The sequence below is a fragment of the Oryx dammah genome, unplaced genomic scaffold, assembly GCF_014754425.2.
Source record: "Oryx dammah isolate SB20612 unplaced genomic scaffold, SCBI_Odam_1.1 HiC_scaffold_2, whole genome shotgun sequence".
Lineage (NCBI taxonomy): Eukaryota > Metazoa > Chordata > Mammalia > Artiodactyla > Bovidae > Oryx > Oryx dammah.
In genome coordinates this window covers 76,498,416-76,523,298 of record NW_024070186.1, presented here as the reverse complement: position 1 = coordinate 76,523,298, position 24,883 = coordinate 76,498,416, and the positions used below count along the sequence as shown (strand labels likewise).

The window sequence follows — 24,883 nt, the reverse complement described above, 5'->3', positions numbered from 1 at the left end:
TTCTGTCTATAATAAGTTTTTAAGGATTAATGTCTGTGATGTACACGTGGTAAGTTGCTTTAGTCGTGTCTGACTCTTTGCAACCCATGGACTGTAGCCCACCAGGCTCCTGTGTCCATGGGATTTTCCAAGCAAGCATACTGGAGTGGGTTGCCATTACATTCTCCAGGGGATCTTCCCAACCCAGGGATCAAACCTGCATCTCATATCTCCTGCACTGGCAGGTGAATTCTTTACCACTCTCAAATGAAAAAAATAAAAGATATTGTGAAAGATATATAGAGCATATGATACAGCAGTGGGGTAAAATGAAAAAATAATAATAAGTGAATCTAGATAAATGGTATATAGGCATTCTTTGTATTCATCATATTATTGTAACTTTTCTAGAGCTTTTCAAGTTTTTCCAAATAAAATGTCCAAAAAAATAAATAAATTGGAGGAAGTTTGGAGGCAATCCATTGAATGAGAAGGTTCCCTGGACTATATTTCACTAGACAAATATTTCTTGCACATCTACTATGTAATGTAGATATGTAATAGGCACTGTTCTAGCAGTTGGGCATTGGGCATCTGTGAACAAAACAGACCAAAATGCCTCCTCTCCTAATGGGAGAGCTGGGTAATAAATGAGGTGGATAAATAAGATGACGGTAGTGAGAAAACATGGACTTAGAAGGTGTCATCAGAGAACCAGGAAAGAGTCCTGGGCCAAGTGTTACAAAGGCTTCAGTCTACACGGCCTGCCATTGCCCCGCGTGCACCTGTACGGGTCATTTTCTCTTCTCAGGCCTCAGTTATCTCATTTGTAAAATGAAATGATCAAGCAAGACGCTGGGCTTCACAAGGGCAGGGAGCATGTCTGTTTCTGTTCTGCCGTTGTTAGCGGATGAGTTCTAGCTCTGTTCACAAAGTCTGGCATAGAGCAGGTGATCAATAATTCATTCTGGAATAAATGAATGGCTATTTGATCTCCAAAGTCATTTTTAGCTCTAGGATTTCCAATACTATTTGACTCACCTTGAAGGATGTCATGTCACCTCAGACATCATATCTGATTCCACAGATATTAGGATAATGAGGCAATTATGAACAACTTTATGCTAACAAAGTCAATAACTTAGAAGAAATGAACAAATTTCTTGAAAGATATAGACTACCAAAACTCAAGAAGTCAAGAAGAAACAAGTAATATGAATAACTATTTATTATGTGTCTATTAAAGAAACTGAATTTGTAGCTAAAAACTTTCCCACAAGGTAAATTCTAGGCCCAGATGACTTTACTGGTGAATTCTACCAAACAGTCAAGAAAACAGTAATACTAATTCTACACAAACTCTTCCAGAAAAATTTTGGAGGAACAATTCCCAACTCACTCTACAATGGCAGCATTACTCTGATATCAAAAACACTGACAGATGTTATTAGAAGGGAAAATTACATCCCTCATGAACATAGATGCAAAAATTCCTAGCAAATGACCTCAAAGTATAGACAAAAAATTTTTAGGGTTGAGTGAGGTGTAAGCACTAGTTGCAGGTGGTAACTGAGCTGAAATGGGGTGTGAGGTCAGATAGAGGTTATTTTAAACATAGCTATTTTCCACAAATTAAATACAGGTTTTGAATGTCCCCTTCTCAATTCAGTAATGCCCGGACAGAAAGAATTCCGTGCCAAAGACATGCCTTATCTAAACTAGCAGCCCCACACTGGAGTATACACTCTTCTGTTTTCATTGCAGTGAGAAAACAAAATGATCTGCCCTCTTAACAAATTGTTAAGTGCAAAATACAGTATTATTAACTATAGACACAATGTACAGCAGGTCTCTAAAACTTTTTAATCTTGCACAATTGAAACTTTATACCCATTGAATAGCAATTCTCCATCTGCCTGTCACCTCAGCCCCTGGAAACCACCACTTAACAGTCTGTTTCTATAGAATATTAGCTTCAAAAAAAAAGAAAAAAAAAGGAAATTGTACCAAATATGACAATATGGATGAAACTGGAGGATATTATACTGAGGGAAATAAAACTGTATGATTCCATTTATATGAGGTATCTTAAAATAGTCAGACTCATAGAAAAAGAATATACTCTGTTTTTGCACTTAACCTTTACTGGCCTTGTGTGCGTGTGTGTTGGGAGAAAACTCTCAAGAGTCCTTTGTATGGCATGGATCAAACAAGTCAATCCTAAAGGAAATCATCCCTGAATATTCACTAGAAGGACTGATGCTGAAGCTGAATCTCTAATGCTTTGGCCACCTTGATGTGAAGAGCCAACTCATTGGAAAAGACGCTGATGCTGGGAAAGATTGAGGGCAGGAGGAGAAGCAGATGACAGAGGATGATAGTTGGATGGCATCACTGACTCAGTGGACATGAGTTTGAGCAAATTCTGACAGATAGTGAAGGACAGGAAAGCCTGGCACACTGCAGTCCATGGGATCACAAAGAGTTGGACATGACTTAGCAACTGATCAACAATAACAACATGTTGGGGGTGGGTGTCTTTTTCTCTTCATCCAAGGGGAAGTCCTTATGAGCACTGTTTTCTTCTGCTCTTCCCTCACACTAGGCAGGATCTTGTGGGAACTTATTTGATTGACTGAGTAGAATCAGGGTGGCTGGCCCCACACCACAACAGATGGGCTACACAAGGAAAAGAAGACCAAGGGCAGCTCTGACATGTTGACAACCACTTATGATCTAAAGGTTTGGAGTAAGAAGGTACCCTAAGTCCAATATCATCAAGTCGATCTCCTCCTCTGGCTCTGAAAAATACCAACAACCTAGAAAAGCTTAAAAGAAAGTTTAGGGGAGTTAAAATACCACCAGCAAACAAACCTAGATCCAATCTACCTCTACTGCTTATCTCCTACCCAATCTGAGCAACTCCCTTCGACCCTTTGAAGCTAGTTCAGTTCAGTTCAGCCACTCGGTCGTGTCCGACTCTTTGCAACCCCATGAATCGCAGCACGCCAGGCCTCCCTGTCCATCACCAACTCCCGGAGTTCACTCAAACTCACGTCCATCGAGTCGGTGATGCCATCCAGGCATCTCATCCTCTGTCCCCTTCTCCTCCTGCCCTCAATCCCTCCCAGCATCAGAGTCTTTTCCAATGAGTCAACTCTTTGCCTGAGGTGGCCAAAGTACTGGAGTTTCAGCTTCAGCATCATTCCTTCCAAAGAACACCCAGGACTGATCTCCTTTAGAATGGACTGGTTGGATCTCCTTGTAGTCCAAGGGACTCTCAAGAGTCTTCTCCAACACCACAGTTCAAAAGCATCAATTCTTCGGTGCTCAGCTTTCTTCACAGTCCAACTCTCACATCCATACATGACCACTGGAAAGACCATAGCCTTGACTAGACGGACCTTTGTCCTCATGTAAAATAGTGTTTGGTGACCACACCTCATAGGGTTATCATGAAGATTAAATATAAGACAAATATGGCCCTTAGATAATGGAGGTATTTGTAAGTGGCACTACCTCATATCTCAAGATAAGCGATCTGGAAATGCCCTGGGTGACGTCCAGTCATCGTATGTCCCACTGTGCATGGTTTTCTCTTTCCCAGCCTGTACAAGTATCTCTAAGGAAGCCACTGGGCCCAGCAGGGGCTCAGCTCAGTCTCACAAAGCCTTTACACTTAGAGTCACAATTGAATTTATTTAAAGACTCACATTTAGCTATCTATAGCTTTCCTGTTGAATCTCATAACAATACCTGGCATATACTTGCCCGAATAGATCAACTGAAACTTCACAGTGTGACACCATTCTCTTATAAAAAGCCATCTTCTCAGTAAGGAACCACTTCTTTGTTTTCCGTGGCCTTGTCACAGGCCAGATGCACCTCTCTGCAGGTGAGGCTGGGTGCTGAGCAAACAAACCTGGGCCCAGCTGCCATCCAGAGGAGCGCTCCCTCTGGGAAGAGAATGAGCTGCTCAGAGGCATAATTTACCATGCCCACAGCTCGCAGCTATGCCCCCAGGAACTGTGGGGTACCAGGTGCAGCCTGTGTGTGATGTGGGGACTCAGTTTGCTCAGAAGCAGACACGAAACAGCTGAGATAACCAACCTGGGCAAAAGGCAAAGGAGACTGACTGCCAGCTTCCTAGAAAAGCAAGATGAGAAAGGACAGAAGGGCATCAGTCACACGTCAGTATCAGAAGGAGCGAGGTCACGCAGCTACCCGTGACCGGTGCTAAAGGAACAGCCTGGATGTTTAGTGCCACTTACAGCAGGACAGGAAGTAGGGTCAGCGCGTCTGAGGAGGATGGGAAAGGCTTTTGTTAAGAGTGGATAGGGCACCCTGGGAAGTCAGCCACCCCCTTCTCAGCCCTGGCAGAGGGAGCGCAGTGATCCAGAAGTGCAGGACAAACGCTGTACCTCAGAGGAAACCTATGCATGGTCTGCAGCACGCCCTTTTCATCAGATTCTGACCACAGAGGAGCTGTCTTACAGCTCTTAGTTAGTTGTAGCAAACTACAGACATGCTTATTCAACCCTGCCCAGTAGAATTTCAGTTAGATTCCCTCCTCTTCCTGTCTACCTCATAGGAAAAAAGAAAAAAAAAAAAATGAGGTGTTTTTTTTTTCCTTCCTTTATTCAAATTTTGGTACTGTTTTGACTTTTTCTTTGAAGTGGTTATAACATGCGCCTGGTTCCCTCCTCATGTGAATAAAATAGACACGATCTTTATGAGAGTCATGAGTTTACTTTTTCCTAAAAATTATCCTTTAACTTTTTCCCTTCTGCTAGGCACCTCTGAAGCAACCCCAGGCTGGCTGGCATCGCTACTAGGAGCCAAGAAACCCACTAGCCTAGGAAATGAGAGGACACGGAGACTGCCCAGCAGCCACGGGCAGGGCTTCCCTCTGCATTAGTGACCACAGCCACCATTTTTGGAGTCCTCAATGCAGCACGCGGGCCTCCGAGTGACCTGCTCCACACTAAGCAGTCTCACTGGATCCTGCAAAGACCCTGAACGGTAACTATTTCCCCGTTACGAATAAGGGAACTGAGGCTCAGAAAGATAAAGCAACTTGCTCAAGTCACTCACGCAGGATGTGCTGAGGGAGAAATCGGATCAAGGTCTATCTGGTAATTCTCAGGCAAACTTACCTTGGCTTTATTTATTTTCTTTTATTGAGGTATAGTTGATAAACAATATTATATACTGTGTCAATCGCACCATAGCAACTATGTTTAAAGTTACTATGAAATGGTGGCTATATTCCCTGCACTATACATTATCTCCTTGTAGCTTTTTATTTTGTACTTAGTAGTTTCTACCTCTTAATCCCCTGTCCCACTGCCCTTTCCCCACTGGTACCCACTAGCTCTCCATATTATGAGTCTGTTTTGTTGTTGTTATATTCACTTGTTTTATTTTTTAGATTCCACATTAAGCGATATCATAACAGTATTTGTCTTTCTCTGTGTGACTTATTTCACTTAGCATAATATCCTCCAAGTCCATCCATGTTGTTGCAAATGGCAAAATTTCATTCTATTTTATGGCTGTGTAATATTCAATTGTATATATACCACATCCTCTTAATTCATTTATTTGTCAATGGACATCTAGGTTGCTTCCATGTCTTGGCAATTGTAAATCGTGCTGCAGTGAACATTGGGGTGCATGGATCTTCTCACAGCATTGTTTTGGTTTTCTTTGCATGTATACCCAGGAGAGCAATTGCTAGAAATTAAAATTTCAGAATCTTTGAGGATTGAGGTTTATTTCATCACTAAACACCTAGAGGACTTCCCTGGTGGCTCAGCTGGTAAAGAATCCACCTGCAATGCGGGAGACCTGGGTTTGATACCTGGGTTGGGAAGACTCCCTGGAGAAAGGAATGGCTACCCACTCCAGTATTCTGGCCTGGAGAATTCCATGGACTGTATAGTCCATGAGGTTACAAAGAGTGGGACACGACTGAGCGACTTTTCAACACTTAGAAGAGATGCCCAAGAACGGGGTAGCCTTCCAAATCCAAGAGAATTTTCAGGCCTCCTCCATGCTTCCTCACATGCAGCTGCCTGCTAACCTGTGGGTCATACCACCTATGAGCAACCCAACTGAATTTCTCTCTGAACCCATGCTCCCAACCTCAAAGTGGTCAGCATGCCTAGAGATCCTGCTCCATTCCTCTGGTTTACTCCATCCTCACTGACAATTTCAAACCTTCTTAGCTCAAACCTCCTCTACTAAAACCTCTCTTCCCCTCACTTCCCTATAAAATGCCTCCTTTTCTCTGTATCCTAACTTTGCAGAGAAAACAGAAGCCCCTTCAGTCTTCCTCTACAGACTGCCTCCAGCTACTCCCCCCCGCCACCCCCAGTCCTTCTTCCTTTCTGACCTGCTCCTGCTGGGGTTAATCCTCCGCTAGGTTTTGGACCAACCACTCCGACCATTGACTTCATTGTCACCTCTTTTTAGTATATTCAATTTCTGGATCAACTTTTTTTTTCCTCATTGACTTAAATTTGTGTATATGTGATAAAATATATGTAACATAAGAAGAAAAGCTGTGACCAACCTAGACAGCATATTAAAAAGAAGAGATATTACTTTGCCAACAAAGGTCCATATAGTTAAAGCTATGGTTTTTCTAGTAGTCATGTATGGATGTGAGAATTGGACCATAAAGAATGCTGAGTGCCAAAGAATTGATGCTTTTGAACTCTAGTGTTGGAGAAGACTCTTGAGAGAAACTTGGACTGCAAGATCAAACCAGTCAATCCTAAAGGAAATCAACCCTGAATATTCATTGGAAGAACTGATGCTAAAGCTGAGGTTCCAGTAGTTGGCTACCTGATGTGAAGAACTGATTCATCGGAAAAGACCCTGATGCTAGGAAAGATTGAAGACAGGAGGAGAAGGGGATGACAAAGGATGAGATGATTGGATGGTATCACCAACCTGATGAGCATGTGTTTGAGCAAGCTCTAGAAGCTGGTGATGGACAGAGAAGCTTGGCATGCTGCAGTCCATGGAGTCACAAAAAGTTGGACATGACTGAATAACTGAACTGACTCTGATATACTCTTTTGAGCATTTTTGAGTATATAGCTCAGTGGCATTAAGTACATGCACACTGTTGTACAATCTGGGTTGTACCACCATCCATCTCTAGAATTTTTTTCATCTTCCCAAACTAGAACTCTATATCCATTAAACAACAATTCCTCTTTCCTGCCAGGCCCTGGCAACCACCATTCTACTTCCGGTCTCTATGAGTTTGACTACTCCAGGGACCACATGTATGTGGAAGCATACAGTATTCGTCCTTTTGTGACTGTCTTTCCACTGATTTGTAAACATGCTCAATTCTCTCTAATCTAAAACATGAAAAGAATAAAAATGAGCCCTGGAAGCCTCAACTCTCTCTACAACTATTGCTCTATTTCTCTCTGCCCTTCAGAATCAGAATTCTTGAAGGAACTCTCTATTTTTGCCATCCTCCACCTATCTCACTTCTCCTCATACTCCAGTCTGGCTTCTGGCTTTATCACCCTCCCTTCATCACCTACCTATTGCTGAGGCCAACAGTGGCCTCCATTTTGCTAAGGAGAGAATGGTGCTTTTCAATCTTCATCTAAATTGGCCTTTAAGCAGAATCTAATGGTGCTGACCTCTTTCTTACTGCTCTCATTGCCCAAAGCTCCTGCGTGGACTTTTCTTCTTTTTACACTCTCTCCAATGCTCTCATTTGGTTCCCACTGTTTGTTGCCACATAGAAAGAGATGATTTACAAACCCTCATCTGCGTCCAAACCTTCCCACTGACCTCCAACCTCATTTGTACAACTTGACCTCTCTTCACAGATACATAAAAGGCAGCTCAGATCAAGCATATCCAGAAGATATATATATTTTTTATCTCTGCCCCCGTCTCTGACCAAGCATTTCACAACCCAATACATCTCCAATACTCTTTCCAGTCTCAGTGACTATCTGGCCAGTTACACAAGCCAGAAGCCCAGGTGCATCTGTGGCCTCCCCCCTTCACCTCTCACACTCAGCCCCACATAGAACCTGTCATCTGCACACACGGAATAGCTCTCAAATCCATCATTTCTCACAGTCACTTGCATGTCCACTCTGGTACAACTGCCAGCATTTCTAGTCCACACGATTGCAAGAGCCTCTTAAATGCGTTTCGCCATCCACTGGACCCACTGCATCTATTACAGTGATCACCGGAAGCCAGGGATGTTTACAAAATGCAAGTGTGGGCATGCATCAAAGAAGACAAGCACTGTGGCCAAGGTCCTTATCTTCAGCCTCATCCCCCTTTACATGTCCCCCACCCCACCCCCTGAGACTCTCACCTCTTCCTGGGTCCCGGTGCCCCCCTGTCCCCTTCCACACAGGACCTTCCCCAGGCCACTGCCTCTTCCCACGCTTCTCACCATGACCCCTTACTCCTCCTGCACAGCGAAGACACCTCCTTGCTATTCCAGACTTCCCTATCTAGGGACAACTCCCCTTTCTGGGTTCTGGTGGCACTTTGACCCTTTTCTTTGTAGTTATCTGTTGTAACTTTACATTTGTCTGTATGACTACTGGACTGTATCTGTAAGTTACATGAGAGCAGGGCTGAGTCTGATTCACTCACCAATGTACCCTCCACAGCCACCTCAGTTCTGCACACATAAATATCAGAGTAGATAACATTGACACATAGTGCCAGCCACTGCGTGCTTTGTGTGGATCTTCTCACTCCTTCGTCACAACCCTGTGGAGACACTATCATTCTCCCCTCTTCAGAGAGGCAGGAGTAACATATGCATGACTCTTTAGCTCATAAAAGGCAGAGCTGGTTTCGATGGCAGACAGGCTACCTGCAGAGTCTCTGTACTGATGGCTGCACCCTATTCAGCACCACTCATGTTTGTGGAAGGATGTATTTCTGCACAGAAGTTTTACCTGAGAGTTTACCAGACGAATGGTGGTTTTCGTGCCCACGTCTTGTTGGAATCTGACTGTGGGTGCCCCATTAAACCTCAGGACTGCATCGTGATCATCTGGAAACCACAAGGAAACAACACATCAGCAGTGATGACGGCATGAACATCAGCGATATGAGGAGAGAGGGAAGGCCTGGAGGGAGAGGGGGCAGATGGAAGAGGAGGGCAAGGGAATAATACTTCCCAATCTTTATGTCCTCATGGTACACAGGGGACAGTGACTATATTTGTATGGCACAGTCAGGTCAGGTTCACAGACAGAGATCACCAGCTGTCTGCCCAGCTGCTGCAAAGGCTAAAGAGGTCCATACATTGGTGTTCCTGAAACCCATTCAGTGACGCACAGGGGCAACGTGGGCAGGGCCAGTGCATTACCCCAGTGAATCACTATTCCAGTTACCAAAGGAACAAACCAGACATTCTCTTGGTATTACTAGTAGGTCATACTTCTATCCTTATCAGAAAATCAAAGATCTTACCATAAGCTTGGCTTAACCCACAAGGGCAGAGTATCCCCATGGCACTCTGAAAAGCTGGCTGGGCATAGCACACGACAGCTCCCTAAGTGTTCCCTTTAGGAATCCAAGCCCCTGGAGAGGTCACAAACCTGGGTGCTGGACGAGATGGAATGAGAAGTCATAGAACTAAACTAAACCCCATATTTTCTATTTTTTTTTTTTTAAAAAGCTGTAAGGAATAAAATCTTCAATCCAGCCAAGATCAAATAGACCATCTTTTTAAAAATCTGCTCACTCCCCAGCTCTCACTCTCTGTCCTTGTAGCTGTTCAAACAGTGTTTGGAAGACTAGGAGAAGATTCTCTATCTGCAATGACCAATCTGATGGGGGAAGAAACTGATGACTTCTAAGATCCATTTTAACCTGGAGCCTGTGATCCTATGAGAGCTCCTTTCAAGCTTACGTGATCAAACAAGCTTCAGTGCACCACTGAAATCTGCACAGGATTTAGAGGTCAGGCCAAATCTCTGTTCAATTTCTTTCCATGAGGGATTGATCTTGAATGATTCATGCACAAAGGTGGCATCAGGAGAAGAAGGCTAGAAGTGGATTTTGGCTCAATATAAGAGGATCTAAAGGAGAATATCCACAGAATTAAGGGATGAAAACCTCCCTCTTTTTGTATCCCTACACCCCAGCAATCTAGATATCTCATTCACAGAAACAACCCTATCCTCAATCATAGGGAAAAAATTTTTTTTCAAAATGGTTTAAAAGTTACATTGGCATATATATATATATATACACACACAACTATGTGTAAAATAGATAGCTAGCTGTATAACACAGGGAATTCAGCCCAGTGCTATATAACAATCTAGATGGGTGGGATGGGGGTTGGGGATGGGACGGAAGCACAAGAGGAAGGAAATATATGTATTAAAAAAGCTGATTCACGTTCTTTTACAGCAGAAACCAATATAGCATTGTAAAGCAATTATCCTCCAATTAAAAATAAATTTTTTAAAAGTTACATAAAATGTTCATAGTCTAGACATTATCAGATAACAAGACAGGCACAGAGAACCACAAATGGAGCAGCAAGTTTATCTTTAGATAACTCAGATTGCAATCAGTTTTGCTGAAATTAACCACTGGTTTCAAAAGTGACCAGCAGTAGCCATGCTAGAAATGCTGCATTAGAAACTTCAGTCAACTTTCCCATTTCACAGGTGAATAAATGATTAATCTGAGAGTCCCAGTAGAAAAGAATGGCAAGCTCAAAGGCAGTCATTGAGAATCAAATAAAAGGACTATTTACAGAGTTGTGGGTGGAGTTTAATGAGGTAGAAATCAAACAAGGAATGGGACATGCCCTGGGGTTGGATATGGCAGGGAACCCCACCGCTACACTGCAGGCAGCAGGCGGCCACCTGGCCGGAACCTCAGAGGGAATCATTACACAACCTCTCTTTCTTCCTCTCCTCTGACCTCCAGGCCTGGAAGAAGGAAGCAAGCAGGACTCAGAGAACCTGAAAGGGACTGAAACTTTTAGTCAAGTAAGAAGCAGTCTGCACTCACTCTAAAAGGAGAGATGGGATGGGGAAGGGGTCGGGGGGAGGAGACAGATACTCCACTTCCCTCTCCTTCTTAGTCTCAGATTTGTGCCAGTGCTTCCACTATCTGTATGCTCAGTCATTCAGTCGTGTCCAAGTCTCTGCAGCCTCTTGGACTATTATAGCCCACGAGGCTCCTCTGTCCATGGGATTTCCCAGTCAAGAATACTGGAGTGTGTTGTCGTGCTCTTCTCCAGGGGATCTTCCCAACCCAGGGACTGAACCCACATCTCTTGTATCTCCTGCATTGCAGGCAGATTCTTTACCACTAGCACCACCCGGGAAGCCCACTTCCACTGTCCAGTTCCAAGTGAAAGCCCAAAGGGCAAGAACGCCCAGGTGACACAGTCTATATTTCTACTTCCCAGGAAAGGGTGGAGGGTGGGTTTGGAGCGGCAGATAGAGAACGTCCAGTACAGGAGGCTTGGGATAAGCGCCTGGCTGACCATGAGAAAGGAGAATGTTTTTGTTCCTTCAATAAATACTGATTAAGCACCTACTCTCTGCCTGGCACTGGAGACAATGGTTGTGAGCAAGAAATCAAGGTCCTTCCTTGTCCTTAGAGACCTTGAAATCCACTATAAAGAGAAAGGCAATAAATAAGCACAACAACCTACATTCAAGATAACTACAGATTGTGGTCAGTACTGTGGCACAAAACAGTAACCTATAATGGAAAAGAATCTGAAAAAAATATACATATATATGGGAAGGGTCCAGGAAAGTAAATTCCAGCCAGAGGACACAGCAGTGTCAAGGCCCTAAGGAGGGTAAGGACTTAACTGGGAACAAATGACTGAGGGAAAGACAAAATAAAGATGCAGTGGAAGAGGCTGGAAGAAAGCAAATCATGCAGGCTGTGGTATGAAGGTGTGAAGTCTGAATTTCATTCTAAGATTTAAAAAAAATCAAAGATGAAAACTTTAAAACAGATCACTAAATTTAAGCTCAAATAAAAAAGGGATTAGATTCTTATTTGCCAAACTGTCCTCTGCTATTGCTATTGAAGACTAAAAAACTTTCAGTCTCAAATAGGTCTTCAGGAAATCACCAGAAAAAATCCATAGCTACTGGGCTCCCAGCAAATAAGTCTTGAAGGAGGAAGGCTGTAGAAAACAAGGGGATCCACTTCTCTTTAACTTAGAACACAGAAAAAGATGCAAATTAGAAAAGGAAGAAATACACCATGATATGCATGTGACATACTACATGCTTAGAAAATTCAACAGAATCAGTTTGTCAGTAAATTCATAAATACATCAAAACCTACCTGTGTCCAGGTATAATAACTCCAAATAGCTAGAAATTATGGTGAAAGAAATTTTATCACTACTTGGACCAAATGTTTTTTTATATTTTCCAATGAGCTTAATGAATCATATAACCATGTATGGAAGACCATATTCTGATTCTGACTAGGAAAACTAGATATGACACAGATTGGCAAACTATGGCCCACAGAGCAAATCTGAGCTGTCTCATCTTTGTAAATAAAGTTTTATTGGAACATAACCAGATACATTCATTTATTACTGTCTGTGGTTGATTTTCAGATGGTAAAGAATCTGCCTGCAATGTAGGAGACAGGGGTTCGATCCCTGGGTCAGGAAGATTCCTTGGAGAAGGGAATAGCAACGTACTCCCATACTCTTGCCTGGAGAATCCCATGGAGAGAGGAGCCTGGCCATCTACAGTCCATGGGGTCACAAAGAATCAGACATGACTGAGCAAATGAGCATGCATGCACGCCTGTGGTTGATTTTGCACTAAAATATCAGTCATTTTAAGAGACACTGTATGTCTTCAAAACCAAAAATATTTGCTATCTGGCCCTTTATAGGGAAAGTTTGCTGAACCCTGATATAAACAATCATGCTGTCTGAGCTACTCAATATCCAAGGGTGTCTTCCCAGTCATCACTTTGCCCAGGAACTCCATCTGCCCAAAAATATGCCCAAACTCTACCCACTTCTGCCTTCCATCATGTGGTTCACCTGCTTCACTTCAGCCTTTCCTACTGGTCCTTCTGATTTTTTCTTTTTTTTTGTTTGTCCCTGTTATTTCCTTGCCCTTCAAATGTAAACTTTGCTTTAGGTTTCCTCATCAGTCTTCTTTTCTGGATTACAGCTATCACCTTGAAACAAATGACTCTTAATCTCCCACCCTTACACTTCCCTGGAAGCAAATACCCAACTGCATAGATACCCACAAACACTTCAGACTTAGAACATCCAAAATGGAACCTGTCTTCCTCCAGAAGAATGCTCCCTGGTGATATAATATAGCCTGCTCCCAGGCCAGAGACCCTGGCTTCTACCACTCACTCAAAGTCATGTCTAATTAGAACCAAGTTCTTTCTCTTCTACCTCACCATGCCTCTCAAGTCAAACCTTTTCTTCCCACCACCACTACCACTGCTCAGCAGGCCTGGCACTTCTCACTGGATGTGGCAATAGTCCCTAACAGCAGAGAGATTAGATTGCAATCCCCTGAGACAAGGAGACTCAGAGACATATGAAACCTCTCTGAAACACGCATGATCCAAACACTTGCTTGCTCAAAACCTCTAGGCCTCTCCATGGCTTAAAGAACCAAATTCAAAGTCCTTATTATGACGGTCAACTTCCTCTAAGAACTGAACCCTGACTACCCTTCTGACCTCATTTCTCAGCCCTCTTCACCCTGTGAGACCCTACCTCCCAGTCAAACAGGGTTATTTGTGATGCTTAAACATGCTCTGCAGTTTTGTTTTGTTTGTTTTTTTCACGCAGCCTTTGCTTCTTACTTTTGTCTCAGAATGTTCTTCTCCTCTCTTCTAGGAGAGAAAATCAGGAAGAATATGAAGTGATTATTTTAACCTGACAAGGGATTCATTCCTTATTATAAAATTACAATCACCATGGGGCACAAAGGAAGAGTTTAGGCTAAGTGTGGGGGCCTTGGAGTCAAACAGCCCAGTTTCAAGTCCCAGTCTACTATCAACCAGCTGTGTAAGCTTTCTGAGTGTTAATACCTGGCTCATCAGTAAAACGGGGACAATAACTGTACCTACCTCATGGATTACTGGGAGGATTAAAAGAGCAAGGCTTGTTCCTCACACAGCAGGTACACCATACGTGTTACTATTAGTTATAATATTTGAAAGTGTGCTACTGCTTGAAATGAATATTCAAACAAATCTAAGATACTTTACATGTGTATGTATCAAAAACAAGTAAAAATTACTATGCCCACTGTTGGCTGGTTTGTGGGACTGCCAGAGACACAACACATTGTTAACAGGTCCTCTGAGAAACAGTTTTGTAATACGCCAGAAAAAGAGCCCCAAAACACATGTTACTTTGGTCTTCTAGCCCCACTCCTGAGGGTATTTCCCCTTTGGAGGGCAGTAGTAGTCACTTACGGAGAAGGCAATGGCAACCCACTCCAGTACTCTTGCCTGGCAAATCCTGCAGTCCATGGGGTTGCTAGGAGTCGGACAGGACTGAGCGACTTCACTTTCACGCATTGGAGAAGGAAATGGCAACCCACTCCAGTGTTCTTGCCTGGAGAATCCCAGGGATGGGGGAGCCTGGTGGGCTGCCATCTATGGGCTCGCACAGAGTTGGACACGACTGAAGCAACTTAGCAGCAGCAGCAGCAATAGTCACTTAAGTTATCTTCACAAAAAAACTCATTAGCAGTACTACTTTTAAGAGCAAACAATTTGAAACTATTTGATACATTCAACAGTTGGGAATAAGCTGGACCAATTCCAGATGTGATGGGAAGGCTATGGGCCTGGCAAGCTCAGAGCCCTTTAACAGAAGGCCTTTCCTCTCACTTTCCTCTTTGTATCTTAAGTTCCTACTTGGTACTGTTGATGAATCCATGAGGGAATAAAAGAATACATGAATTAATTTCTTAACGTATTTGTTAGACTAAATGCCCAAGGGAAATACCCAATAAAAGGCAGAACATTTGAAGTCTAGCAGACGATTTTTGTTAGATCTCAGGATCAAAGTCCTTCCATGAAATCCCATATTTGAAATGATAATTGCAGTCTATAGAAAAAGATTATTTTAAAGTTTAGTTAAACCCCTCCAATGTTTTATGAAGTACATAAAAATAAAGATTATCCTTCCAATTCATGGAAGTATTAGGTTCTACCTGAAACTTCAACACAATCCCAGCCAGGTAGGCAATGGTGACTTGAAAAAGAGGATCAGCTAACACCTGGAATATTCTAAACATTACCATTAAAGAGAAAAATTGGGGAAGGAAGAAAGAAATCTAGTTCCATTATAGATGAAATAAAAACCAATTACATTTAGCTTCTAGAAAACGAAGTCCAAAAGAAACCAAAAAAAGCAAAAGCAAAAGTTGGGGTGGGGTTGGTTATCTTGGCAGCTTTTATTCCTAAGTGCTGCCCATTTGGGGAAGTATAAAATATGATCTCATCATTTCTTTCTGCTCTAGAGAATCTAATTTGGGTCTACTTTTCTTCTTTTGAGAGCCTGTGCTCGGTTTCAGACCATTTTTCCTGGCAGTCATATGAAGGAAATAAAAAAGGAGACATATGACCTCACCTGCTCCAGTACCTTCCAGGGCCTGACAGAAGAGCTAGGCTTCCTGTGCTTTGCTTTCTTTAGCCTAATTCATTTCACAATCATGGAAAACACATTCTCTCAGAACAATCAAACTAAGGAATGTTAAGCAAATCCATAGCACTGTGCTATACATATGTTTACAAATCTGGATAAACTTTCTACTTTTTTAAGTTTATTTCTATTGAAATATAGTTTGTGTTTTTTTTATTAGAGGATAATTGCTTTACAATGTTGTGTTGGTCTCTGCCGTGCAACAGCACAAATCAGTCATAATTTTATATATATATATATATATCCCCTCCCTCTTGAGCCTCTGAAGTACAGCTGATTTACGATGTTGCATCAGCTTCAGGTGTATTGCACAGTGACTCATATACATATACACACACACCATATACATATATATGCATGCTACATCTCTTCAGTCCTGTCCAACTGTGTGTGGCCCTATGGACCATAGCCCACCAGGCTGCTCTGTCCAAGGGATTCTCTAGGCAAGAATACTGAAGTAGGTTGCCATTTCCTCCTCCAGGGGATCTTCCCAAACCAGGGATCAAACCCCAGTCTCTTATTCTTCCTGTACTGGCAGGTGGGTTCTTTCTCCTCCTGGGAAGCCCATGAAATATATATATATATATATAATTTTTTTCAGATTCTTTTCCCTTATAGGTTATTATAAAATACTGAGAATAGTTCCCTATGTTATACAGCAGGTTCTTGTTGGTTTATCTCTTTCATATAGTGTATATGTTAACCCTAATTTGTCTATCTTAATGAACTATGAAAAATTTTGGGAAAAGCAAATTTATATATTCTCATCAGTGATTTTTAACCATTTTGGGGGTCACAGACCCCTTTGAGATACAACGGAAAGCTATGGACTCTATCTTTGGAACAACGCAAGCTGAATTATACAACTACACACGGTAAATACACGTAAACAGCACACAGTTTTCATATGATTTTAGGGATTTGTGAACCTCCTGAAGTTGGTCCAGAATCCCCAATTAATTCCTTTCAAAGAGGAAAAACTAAACATTAGTTAGGTCATTGAGGCCAAAAGAGATAATTAGTTGCTAATTAATCAATAAATTATAGAATTTCAGCATCTGAAGATAAAGTAAAGATCTATGCTTTAAATATTTTTAAATGTTAATGCAGTGTTTTGCTTCTTGGTAGCAAAGGAACTCTTCAAATAAAATTTTTTGTAGGACACCAGTATTTAAAATGGATCAAAATAGAGCTATTCGAATTACTAAAGCTGCTGGAAGACTGGATCCCCATTCTCTCCACTGCCCCCTTGCCATCTCTGACTCGTGAAGCACATCTGAGAAACACCGACTGGGCTGCTCCACCAGTCCGTGAGCATACTGGGACTGCTAGTCCCCACTCCTGTCCACGTGGCCAGATGGTCCCAATGAGCACTGGCCACTCAGATAACAGTCTCCACATGGCAGAACCCACCTATTTCTCGACCCAGCCGGGAGGACTTCAGAGATCCTGCTGAAGAGACCACAGCACACCTGCCCCACGGCCCGGCCTTGGTCCTAATGTCCTCCTGAGGCAGGTAGCCCTCCCAGTCAGAGGTGTTGAAGGGAAAATCTGTGGGCTCTATCATTGAAATGTTGACGTGGTCCCGCAGGTGGCAAAGCAGGGCCTCTGCACTGAACTTGACCCCAGGCCCCGGCCCCTTGTACGTCACTTTGTACTTGTTCATGTTCAGATAATTCTTCCGGATAGTTTGCAGCCTGGGGGCAAGGTTTTTGGAGGAGCTGTCCTTGTCCCACACCTGGAAGGTAGCCCCCAACTTGGCCTTGGGACCACCGAGTGCCTGGATGTTCTTCTGGGTGTTGTGGGTGCTGCTGGAGGACACAGGTTGGGAACTAGAGCTCACGGCCAGTTTCTCCAGGCCCTGCAACATCTGGTATTCCTTGTTCTGCAGTTTAAGGAACTCATAGTAATTCCCTTTCTTCTTTTCCTTCCACACACAGATGATGGCAAACAGGAGAAAGATGAGCACACAGCAGCTGAAGAATTTTTTCTTCAAGCTGGTGCGAGTCATAATGAAAGGCGTGTTCAAGGAAACCATGCTGTTCTGAGCAGGAAAATATGCCTAAAAAAGAGTGAGACAAGGCAGAAAGTGATGTAAAGAACAGCCAAAAGTAATGACGAGCTGAGCAATCGCTTTAGAGTAACGAGAACTGAATTCCAGCCCATGCCTATCTCCCATTTTCAGCAAGTCTCAAAAAAAAAAAAAAAAATCACCCTCAGTTTGGGCTTGAAATGTAGAAAGTCATCCTCAGACACTCTCATCTTCCTCTCTGAGCCATGAGCACTCTATGGACTTGCCCACCACACCCTTGTACTCCCTGAATCTTAGTTTCCTGTTGTCTCAGTCTGGCTTCCTGATTGCTCTCTGAGCTTCCTGAGGTCAGACACCACAACTTACATATTCAGTTCCTAGGGCCTCACACTCTTTGTTCAAGGAAGGCATACAGGCTTGAAAAACTACAAGAGAACAGCAGAGCAGGCTGACGTGTCTATGTCACAGGAAGCCAAACTCCATAAAAAGGCCTGGCCTCCTTTTAAAATTGCCAGGAAGAGACCTCTCACCATAAACAGTGTGGTAGGTGCACAGTGCATCTCTCAAGGGCCCTGGTGCTATATTCCTGTGTGAGAAGAAAGCCAAGGGTTAGCTTCACAATAGAACACTCAGGTTTATGGAGTTCTACATGTGGCAGGAAACTGACTCTCCTCATAGCAGAAGATGGGATCTCCTAATAAGATAGCAGATATGTGACCAGTTAAGGAAATGAAAACAAAAATGCATTAAGCACATAGGAGGTTATTTCATTTAATTTCATCATAAACCAGGGGGCATCATGATACACAATATCAGTGAGCACCATGTTAATAATAACCTAACATGAAGGGCATCTCCAGAGCTGTGCAGAAAAGCCCTGACCATCACCAACCATGATGGTGCCATAATCTCCATTTTTATAGATTAACCACCTGAGGCGCTGAGAAATTAAGAGAAATGCCTAGGATCACAGAACTGCGTGAACAGTAGCATTGAGATTCAAATCCAAGCCCACTTGCTTTCCTAACCCATGATCCTTTCACTGCATCATGTCCAGGATGCCGAAAGTTCTAGAAAACGGACTTCACAAATTAAATAGAGCCTGCATAGGACCCTTTATATCTAAGACCTACTTTGCTTTCCCAGAATTTATTGTCAAACTGAACGGAAAATGGAAGAACTCTGAATTTAAATAATATCTGTAATCTTCTGGAAAACATTAACTTATTCCTTAAGTAACTAGGTTTATTTACCATAATGAGTCAAAGCAACTAACCCCAGGATTTTGCTAACTGATTAAGAATCTATACAGTAGTAATTAACACAACATTGTAATCAACCATACTATAATTTTTAAAAATTAAGAAAAAGAAAAGAAACAGATCTATAGTCCACTTCCAGGAAGCCTGCTCCTAAGGATATCAGAGATAAGGTGGTAGGAGTACTGAAATGGGTATCACAGAACCTGGCTTCTTGTCCCCACTCTTGGTGGCCTTAGGCAAGTCTCTTAACCTCTCTGCACCTGTTTCTGTGGAGTAATCATCTCTGCCCTGTCTCATTCACTGGTCCTGAGAATACCAAAGGAGAATGGCATTCATGGACTTTGAACTAGGTAAATATAAAGGTTAGAGCAGCCCTCAGCCCCCACATGGAGCCACATGGAGGCAATGCGGGGCAGCAAACAACTGGCCATCACTCAACCTGAACTTCAGGTCCTTCATCACGTATTACTGAAGTACAGTTCACTTATAATGTTAGTTACAGGTGTAAAACAGTGATTTGATATTTTTATAGATTATGTACCATTATAACATTTTTGACGATAGTCTCTATGTGGTACATTACATCCCTGTGACTTATTTATAACTGATACTTTAGCCAGCCAGCCAAGACCACACCAGCACACTGAGGTATAACTGGTAGTTTATACCTCTACCCCCCTTTACCTCCTTCACACTTCCCCCTATCACCCTTCCCTCTGGCAACCATTAGTTTGTTCTCCATATCTATAAGTCTATTTCTGTTTTTTGTTTTTGTAGATTCCACATGTAAGTGAAAACATACAGTATTTGTGGGTGTCTCTCTCTCTCTCTCTTATTTCACTTAGCGTAATATTCCTTGGGTCCATCCATATCACAAAATGCAAGGTTTTATGGCATGGCTTTATTCTTTTTAGTGGCTGAGTAATATTCCATTGTGTTTGTGTATATACATGTATATATCACATACTCTTTATTCAGTCATCTGTTGAGGGACCCTTAGGATGCTTCCATATCTTGGCGATAATAAATTATAGGTAATTCTACAATGAACATTGGCATGCATAAATCTTTTGAATTAGCTTTTTGTTTCCAGGATAAATACCCAGGAGTGGAACTGCCTTGATTATACAGTAGTCCTATATTTAATTTTTTAAGCTAACTCCACACCGTTTTCCACAGTGGATACACAAATTCACACCCCCACCAACAGTGTATGAGGGTTCCTTTTCTCCACACCCTTGACAGTACTTATCTCCTCTATTCTTCTCCTAAGTTTGGTGAGCATACTTATAACCCAGAATTCCAACCCAGACTTGTCTGACTAAAAGTCCATGGTTTTTGCGCTAATGGACAGGCATTGTGAAAAAGTACAATGAAAAGTCAGTGTTGACTTAAGACTCAGAATTCAGGGTCTCTAATGAGACAACTGCTGGACAATCACAAAATAAACACCCTCACCATCTGTGCTGACACTGCTACTGTGCACTATTTTACCAGTTAGGTGACCCAGCAATTGGATTTATGAGACCCAGTACAACCCTGTGAGATAAGCAGAGCAAATTTTATTAGTTTCATTTATAACAAACTATGATTTTATAAACATAAACAAGTTTCAAAGTTGCATGACTGATTTGGTAATGATGGAGTTTGGACTTAACTTTTGTGTGTATAAGTGAAATAAGACAGGAGGTAGGGATGTGGAACCTGGCTCACTGTCTCACTGGGCTGAGGCTCAGAAGGGCTTGTGTTCAGCTTCCTACCAAACCCTGCCCTCAAAGGTCGAGTTGCCCAGGAAAGAAGAGTTCTCCAGTCCTTCAACCACACAGTCTGACAACTTCAAGAGCACCTCAGCCTTTAAGGTCAGTGCTCTGTCCTGAGCGCCACGGGCACTCATCTGAAGCCTCACGCCAGGGCTCCCAGTTCTCTGAACACCATCCTCTGTTGAGGCTCCAAGTCCACCACTGGCTAGATCCCCTGGTCAGAGGGACACAGAGAGTCAATCTCGTCTCTCAAGCTGCTACAGAGAGACACAGACTGAAGAAGCTTCACCTAAACAGCCCAGACTGAAGCAAAGGAATATAAATATTTTTTCCCCAAGTTCTTTGGGAAAATAGTCCAAGATTTTAATTTCTCAATCATTTCTCTGATTGCCTTCTTACCTCTCTACAACTTTGCACTGCTGGAATCTCTCCCCTTGTCCATTTGCCTGGCAACCAAACAGCCTTTCCGTTTCTGGGCTCCTGTGGAGGCCACCTCCCCTTTCCTACTGTTCTTGCTCCCTGCTATTTGTCTCTAGTGTTTGGTAATGCTTGCTTTTGATTTTCTTTTTTAGGCTATGCCCTACAACGTGTGGGATCTTAGTTCCCAGACCAGGAATCAAACCCCTGCCCCCTGCATTGGGAGCATGATGTCTTAGCCACAGGACCACCAGAGAAGTCCCAGTAATGTTTGCTTTTCATGCTGACCCCCTGCTAGAGGGAGATTCCTCCTGGCTCATTTCTGAAATTCCAGTGCCCCCTCACACCTGGAACACAGTGGGTATTCAATAAAGGATTCTTGAATTGATTGGACTTATCAACGAACGCTAACAACCCCCACCTGGCTTCTAGAGGAATAAGTAACAACTCACATTATCACCTACAGAGAATAAGCCAACACTGAACCAACAGAAAGAAAATCCCAAAGGAGGGATCCCCATCTATATCACTATATCACTACATGCCAGGTATCACATGCAGGGCTTGGCCAGAGTAGGTGCTTTAAAAAGGTAGATTGAATTATAGAATAACTTTAAATCTTATATTTATAGTTTACAGAAATAGGCAAATCACCTATCAACACTAAGGACTGAAAAAAATAAATAAAAAACACGAAGAAAACAGCAAAGCTGTAGCCAGACGTTGAGCCCCTGTGGCTTCTTGCCAGCGCACTCCACTGGGCCTCTCCTAAACAGAGTATGGACCCCTATGCTGCTGCCACATCCCACTCCTCCAGGTGCTCCTTACCTGCTTCTAGCTAATCCTCCTGGGCTGCAAGCCCTCCAGGTCCTCAGGAACGAGCACTGCTCTCCATGGATGTCTATTTTACTGGGTCTGGAGGCCAAGGCTCATTGTTCTCAGGATGATCAAAAACCATCTACAAAGAGGACAGTAAAACAGAGTGAAGCACCAGTTTCCAAGAGGAGCAAGGTTAAAGATTAAAAAGATAGACAGGGACCTCTGCCAAACTCCAATGTGGGCCCTGGTATGGCTCAATCCAGGAAGCCCCAAGGGCTCAGAAAAAAAAAGAGACAAAAGTCAATTACAGGTGCAATGTTCTGGGTTCATAAACATCACAGAAATCCTAGAAATAGTCCAATACTAATAAGAACATGACAGAAAGATGAAGCAAGCACCATACACCAACCTGGGAAGAAAGAATTGTTTAGTCTCTGGTTTGGGCATACATAAATAGCAATTTTGAGAAGACAGGATTCAGTTCATCCGAAATGAACTCTAAACAGACCTTTTAAAAGTTATTTATTATCAAAGAATATTTAATGATATATGAAAGTTCTATCAGTATAATGTTAACTGAAATTCAGAAAAAAAATTTTAAATTCAAATGTGAGAAAGAGGAAAGACTATACCAATATATACACACACACATACCTGGAAGGTAGAATAAGGAGTAATGAGCATTTTCATTTTTTAAATAAATTTTTGTATATCAAAAAATTTCTAAAGTGTACATGCATTACTCTTAAAATTTTAAAAAATTATAAAAATATGTTTTAGAAGCTGAAAATAGAACTCTATACTTGTCATTTTTCTTTCTTCTGATGGAATGTAGAAAAATAACAAAGGAAAATTTAATAGTTGCATGAAAATTCCAACTTCTATACAATAAAAATATTGTAATAAAAAGGAAAATAAGACTCAAGGTGTGTGAAAGTTTCACAGTAAAAGCCTTTAAAAATGAACAGGCAATCAACAAGAGAAAACAAATCACAAAACAGAAAATACCATTAATAAACATATGAAATTATGATTACTCTTGAGAGAAACCCAAAAGAGGTAACTGGAACATAGATACTAGTTTATAAAATTAACTTTAACCAGTAGTTTTCAAGATGATAATACTCATTGACAGGCAGATTATAATGAAATTGGTATATTTCAAGAGAGCAATAGGAATTAATTTAACTTTTGTAGAAAGTAATTACACCAAAGAATTAAGAGCTTATGACTATGAACCAAGTTATTGTACTTCCAGGAAATAAGATTGAATAAATAATTCCAAGGGGGAAAAGTTGTATATTTCTATTTCCTCACATATAAGATTAATTCCCTACCTTACACAGCTTTGGTGAGAACTGGAAGAAGAGTCATGAGACAAAGAATGAGTTTTATGAAGCAATTTGCATGTGCAAAAAGAAAAAACAGCTTTCAGTTTCAAAGAGATTTATAATGGTGAAAAATCTAAAATTAATAATTAAGCTTACAACAATAGCAAAATAATTAAACTATGGTACTTACAATCAGATAGAATATATATATAATGGTATATGAATTTTAAGTAGCAACATGAAATAAAATGCTTAAAATATTATAACAAAGAAAGTGAAACAAAATGTTACCTGTACATACATCACTGTGACTAAAAGTTCTACACATCCAAATATCTAGGCTGGGGGTGTCTGAGCTTTTCATGACCAGGAGGCAGGCAGGCAGATCCTGGGCATGATGGACAGGACAGAAGTGAGAGGTGCCATTCTGCTTTTTGTCATAAAATAGTCAGGGCTCCCCTTATCCACTTAGAGAAGCACTGGCTCCCTAGCAGCCTCCTGGTACAGTCCAAAAATTGCCTCTGATAGCTAGCCTTCTTTTCATGTCATACAAGTTTCCTCTGAGGTGAGGGGGGTGGTTTGTGATTATGCAAGCATTCATATTATTATTGGATTACCATTTCTCTCCTCCTACTAAAAATGTGAACCCTGTAAGTGCTGGTTCTTCACTACTACCCTCGGTGCCCAGATGCATGTCTGGCATATGGGAGATACTCAATGAGACATGGTTTCGATCCCTGGGTCTGGAAGATCCCGTGGAGGAGGAAATAGCAACCCACTCCAATATTCTTACCTGGGAAATCCCATTGTTAGGTAGTTAGAATAGGAAAAAGGAGTCCAGAATGGCAGCGGCTAAAAGACAAAGGAAAAGCCCACAAAAATAGAACAAAGGAAGGTCCAGGACCGAGTGAGGACCTCAGGTAAAACAAACAGCATTCCTGGCTAGCCCAATTTACATAGGGCAGGCCCAGGGGGAGGAGAAAAAACGTGCAAAAAGAGGAGCCAAAATTGGGCTGGGGGCTTCTCTTTGTGTCTTTTGGGTCAACCCGCCCTCATGCCTTGAGGATGTATTTTCCTTTGCTTTAGAAATAAAACTGAGCTGTAACACGGAACTGTAACACTGGTCCGTCCGAGGAAATTATAAGGGGCTGTAACACTGGGCCATTTGTCACTTCAAATTTTTGTTGCGACGAGACAAAACCGAGGAAATGTCAAACTCCCCCGACACCATGAATAGAGGAACCTGGCAGGCTGTGGTCCATGGGATCACAAAGAGACAGCAAACAAGGATTATTTGTTGAATGAATGAAAGAGTGAGGGAGGGAAGTGTTGCCCCTCCTTTAGAGGTCTCTGCTTACCTCAGGCACCACTGATGGACAGGCTTCCTGCTCAGCGGCCTCACAGACAACCCTCTGGGCGGTAAGGGCACTTAGGATGCCACTCTCACCTGTATTTGTCACTTCACTGCCACCCTCTCAATGCCACCTGTGTTTGGGTTCACTGCAGAGACATCAGAGGAGTGCAGCAAACCCAGTTCTTCCTCCCTCATATCACATTTA

The 24,883-nt window shown here is 42.2% G+C and overlaps 1 protein-coding gene across 5 annotated transcripts in view; it reads right to left on the bottom strand.

Moving 5' to 3' along the window:
* ST6GAL1 (ST6 beta-galactoside alpha-2,6-sialyltransferase 1) overlaps nt 1–24,883 on the bottom strand; it is a 142,439-nt gene that overhangs the window by 18,654 nt on the left and 98,902 nt on the right. For 4 of the 5 annotated variants that reach the window (XM_040252879.1, XM_040252915.1, XM_040252897.1 and 1 more), the window contains 3 exons: nt 22,003–22,132; nt 17,117–17,765; nt 8,949–9,046 (listed from right to left, as the gene is read on the bottom strand). In XM_040252879.1, coding sequence (XP_040108813.1) covers nt 8,949–9,046; nt 17,117–17,741 — 723 coding nt within the window. In that variant the 5' untranslated portion in view covers nt 17,742–17,765; nt 22,003–22,132. Of the gene's footprint in view, nt 1–8,948; nt 9,047–17,116; nt 17,766–22,002; nt 22,133–23,615; nt 24,014–24,883 lie in introns of those variants that run through there. The other variant, XM_040252906.1, reaches the window with a different exon arrangement.